The sequence below is a fragment of the Palaemon carinicauda genome, chromosome 26 (assembly GCF_036898095.1).
Source record: "Palaemon carinicauda isolate YSFRI2023 chromosome 26, ASM3689809v2, whole genome shotgun sequence".
NCBI lineage: Eukaryota > Metazoa > Arthropoda > Malacostraca > Decapoda > Palaemonidae > Palaemon > Palaemon carinicauda.
In genome coordinates this window covers 18,436,599-18,440,040 of record NC_090750.1, presented here as the reverse complement: position 1 = coordinate 18,440,040, position 3,442 = coordinate 18,436,599, and the positions used below count along the sequence as shown (strand labels likewise).

The window sequence follows — 3,442 nt, the reverse complement described above, 5'->3', positions numbered from 1 at the left end:
TTATTCATTGCAGATCACATTATCAGGTTTTATAGCACCTCCTATATCTCCTCCTGTTAGGATTATCTTATCATAAAAGATGGTAATGCATCTGTTGGAGGTGACTGGATCTGGTTCATGTTCCCATATCTTATCTTTTACTTCAATATTGCATTCTTTACATATTTTCCAATATGTATATTTATAGATCATATTGTGGCGAGCTGTGTATTGACCATCTGCAAGTAAGGTGTGGCAGGCTGAAACCACATGACCAACAATCTCAACTGCTGTATAACAAAACCCACACTGGTCGTTTCCTGATATGCCCGTCATTTTCTTGAAGCCGTTTGTTAGGAGGCCTTGGGCTTGTGCTCCTACTATCATCTTTTTTCCATCAAAACCTAAATTTCCATTCTTTAGCCATATGTGTGACTCTTCTTTGTCTATGTAACCTTTTCCAAGTTCTCCTTGAAATCTTCCTGCTCTTCCATGGTGTTTCCACCTTTCCATTCTAAGTTTTTCCTCTCTAGAACTGAATTTGTAACTAGTCTTCTTGGCTATCATTGCGGCTGGAGTCTGTTCAGTGCCCATTGTTTCTTCTAGCAATTCTCCTGCAAAGTTCTTAGCCTGCTTTGTTATTGATGTTTGTTGGCTCAGGGCTTCATTGTGATATTGGGCAACCTTTTTGATGTTTTCATCCTCAGAGATTTCTAAGTATTGCCCTATACTTACTATTGCTTCTTTGTAGGCTTGATTGATTTTGGTTAAACCTAGTCCACCTTCTCTGCGTGAGAGGTAAATTCTCTCCATACACTGGTTTCTATATGTGACTTTATGCAGGGTGAGAATCTTCCTGGCCTTAACATCTATCCTATCTATCTCACCTTGTGGCCAGTCTACAATACCTCAACCATAGGTCACTACTGGTATCGCTAGCTGATTTATAGTAGTGATCTTATTCTTTTGTGTAAATTCTGACTTACAGATCTTCCTTAGATGGCTGATGTACTCTTTCTTTAACTTTTCTCTCATTTTCTTGTTTCGCTCCAGTGTGAACTCTTAAATGTCCAGTGAGATGGTGTTTCGTAGTAAATGCTTTTCTACAGACATTGCATTTGTATGGCTTCTCTCCCTTGTGAATTCTTAAATGTGCAGTGAGAGTTTGTTTCATAGTAAATGTTTTGCTACAGACATCACAACTGTATGGAATCTCACTCGTGTGAACTATTAAATGTACATTGAGTCTGTATTTTGTAGCAAATGCTTTGCTACAGACATTGCACTTGAATGGCTTCTCTCCCGTGTGAATTCTTAAATGTGCAGTGAGACTTTGTTTCATAGTAAATGTTTTGCTACAGATGTTGCACTTGTAAGGTTTCTCTCCCATGTGAATTCTTAAATGTGAAGAGATATTATGTTTTGAAGTAAATGATTTATTACAGACATCGCACTTGTATGGCTTCTCTCCCGTGTGAATTCTTAAATGTGCAGTTAAACTTTGTTTTGTAGTAAATGTTTTGCTACAGACATCGCAATTGTATGGAATCTCTCCCGTGTGAAGTATTGAATGTCCAGTGAGTCTGTTTTTCGTAGTAAATGCTCTGCCACAGACATCGCACTTGTGTGGCTTCTCTCCCGTGTGAATTCTTAAATGTGAAGTGAGATTTTGTTTTGAAGTAAATGTTTTGCTACAGACATCACAATTGTATGGCTTCTCTTCCATGTGAATTCTTAAATGTGAAGTGATATTTTGTTTCGAAGTAAATGTTTTGCTACATACATCACACTTGTATGGCTTCTCTCCCGTGTGAATTCTTAAATGAGGAGAAAGACCTTGTTTTGAAGTAAATGTTTTGCTACAGACATTGCATTTGTATGGCTTCTCTCCCATGTGAATTCTTCTATGTACAATAAGAAGTCGTTTTGTAGTAAATGTTTTGCTACAGACATTACATGTGAATGGTTTCTCTCCTGTGTGAATTCTTATATGTGCAGTGAGAAGGGGTTTATTAGTAAATGTTTTGCTACAGACATTGCATTTGTATGGCTTCTCTTCCATGTGAATTCTTCTATGAACAGTGAGATATTGTTTTCTAGTAAATGTTTTGCTACAGACATTACATTTGTATGGCTTCTCTCCCGTGTGAATTCTTAAATGTCCAGTGAGATATTGTTTCGTAGTAAATGCTTTGCTACAGACATTACATTTGTATGGCTTCTCTCCCGTGTGAATTCTTAAATGTACTGTAAGATTATATCTATCAGAAAACTCTTTCCCACATTCACTACATGTGCATCGCTTTCTAGCTAGAGCATTGGAGTTAACATTACCAAACATCCTTTTTTTTATCTGCTTCTCATTTATTTGATTCACCTCTTGATTCAAAACCTCTTTCTGTGATAATTCTCTCCCACTGATCAGACATGAAAGTCTTCCTTTATCCTTTTTCATAACTGCCCTTAAGCAAGTCTCTACATTTTCCTCATCGTCGACGTCCTCTTTACAACTTAATAAAAAGTTTTCACTCACTGGTGCATCATACTCGTAGGAATTTTTCAAGTCGCTTTCGCAAGAATCAAATATTTCTGGTTCTACTTTGACTTCCATATTTGGATCCGAGAAAAGAGCGCCATCATTAAAGAGAGCAACACTGCCAGATGTATCATTATTTTCTGGATCGACTGCAGGTGAAAGTGGATCTTCAATTTCACTTTTCATTGGAAATTCAAAAGGTGGTTTAGAATTCATCATCCTCTCCCTATCACAAGATGACACACCCCTTAATATTATTTTCAATAAACTTCAAAGAGGAAATTAAGACTAAACTTCCTGTTCTCAGATATCATACTGTACAACAAAAACTTGCAACATGACCCTTTCTTTTCCGGTCCTACGTCTCTTGATTATACCTTCAGTAGCTTACAAGCTTTAGCAGCAAGAGGTGGAGGATTCCTTCCTTTGGGATGAAAAGTCTGAAATAGAAAACTACAATCAGTTGGAGAAGAGCAAAGCACAATGAAAATAATGGAGTTTTCTAACAAATAAAATGATAAATTCATAAAGTACTGTAATTTGCCTTTTTCATAAATATACAAACCACAGACATTAATCTGTGTTCTATCTGTTCTTGTTACACATTTCAGGCATCTAAAAACTCACATACTATGTAGATTCTATAACCCACAGCATCTCCTGTGAAATTATTGGTGTCATTCTTTAAATAGTTTTCCCCTTGCTCTTCAAAAAGACAAAGACGTTTCATCCACTGTCTTATTTACTTTACTGTATTTCCTCTCCAGTTACCTTCAAAATTATCTTGCTATTACTGCTATACACATCTGAGCCTTCCTCCAGAATTATAACCAGCAAAAGGCTTTATAGTAATCTCGCACACACAGGAAAATTTGCCAAAAACTCTTCCATATCACTCCTTCTGCCTTTGCTCTGGTTCTAAGGTTA

General features: G+C 36.8%; 2 protein-coding genes across 2 annotated transcripts; both read right to left on the bottom strand.

Moving 5' to 3' along the window:
- LOC137619811 (uncharacterized) lies at nt 1-792 on the bottom strand. Its single transcript, XM_068350108.1, has one exon. It carries the CDS (start codon nt 790-792, stop codon nt 1-3), a length of 792 nt encoding a protein of 263 aa, XP_068206209.1.
- A 160-nt stretch (nt 793-952) lies between these two features.
- On the bottom strand, nt 953-2,958 carry LOC137619472 (zinc finger protein 665-like). Its single transcript, XM_068349532.1, has one exon. The coding sequence runs from the start codon at nt 2,732-2,734 to the stop codon at nt 962-964; it is 1,773 nt and encodes a 590-aa protein (XP_068205633.1). The 5' UTR covers nt 2,735-2,958; the 3' UTR covers nt 953-961.
- Nucleotides 2,959-3,442: the final 484 nt, after the last annotated feature.

What these genes read in the sequence shown, in the direction of transcription:
- LOC137619811 (XM_068350108.1), bottom strand. Translation starts at nt 792, where the DNA reads ATGGAGAGAATTTACCTCTCACGCAGAGAAGGTGGACTAGGTTTAACC.
- LOC137619472 (XM_068349532.1), bottom strand. Translation starts at nt 2,734, where the DNA reads ATGATGAATTCTAAACCACCTTTTGAATTTCCAATGAAAAGTGAAATT.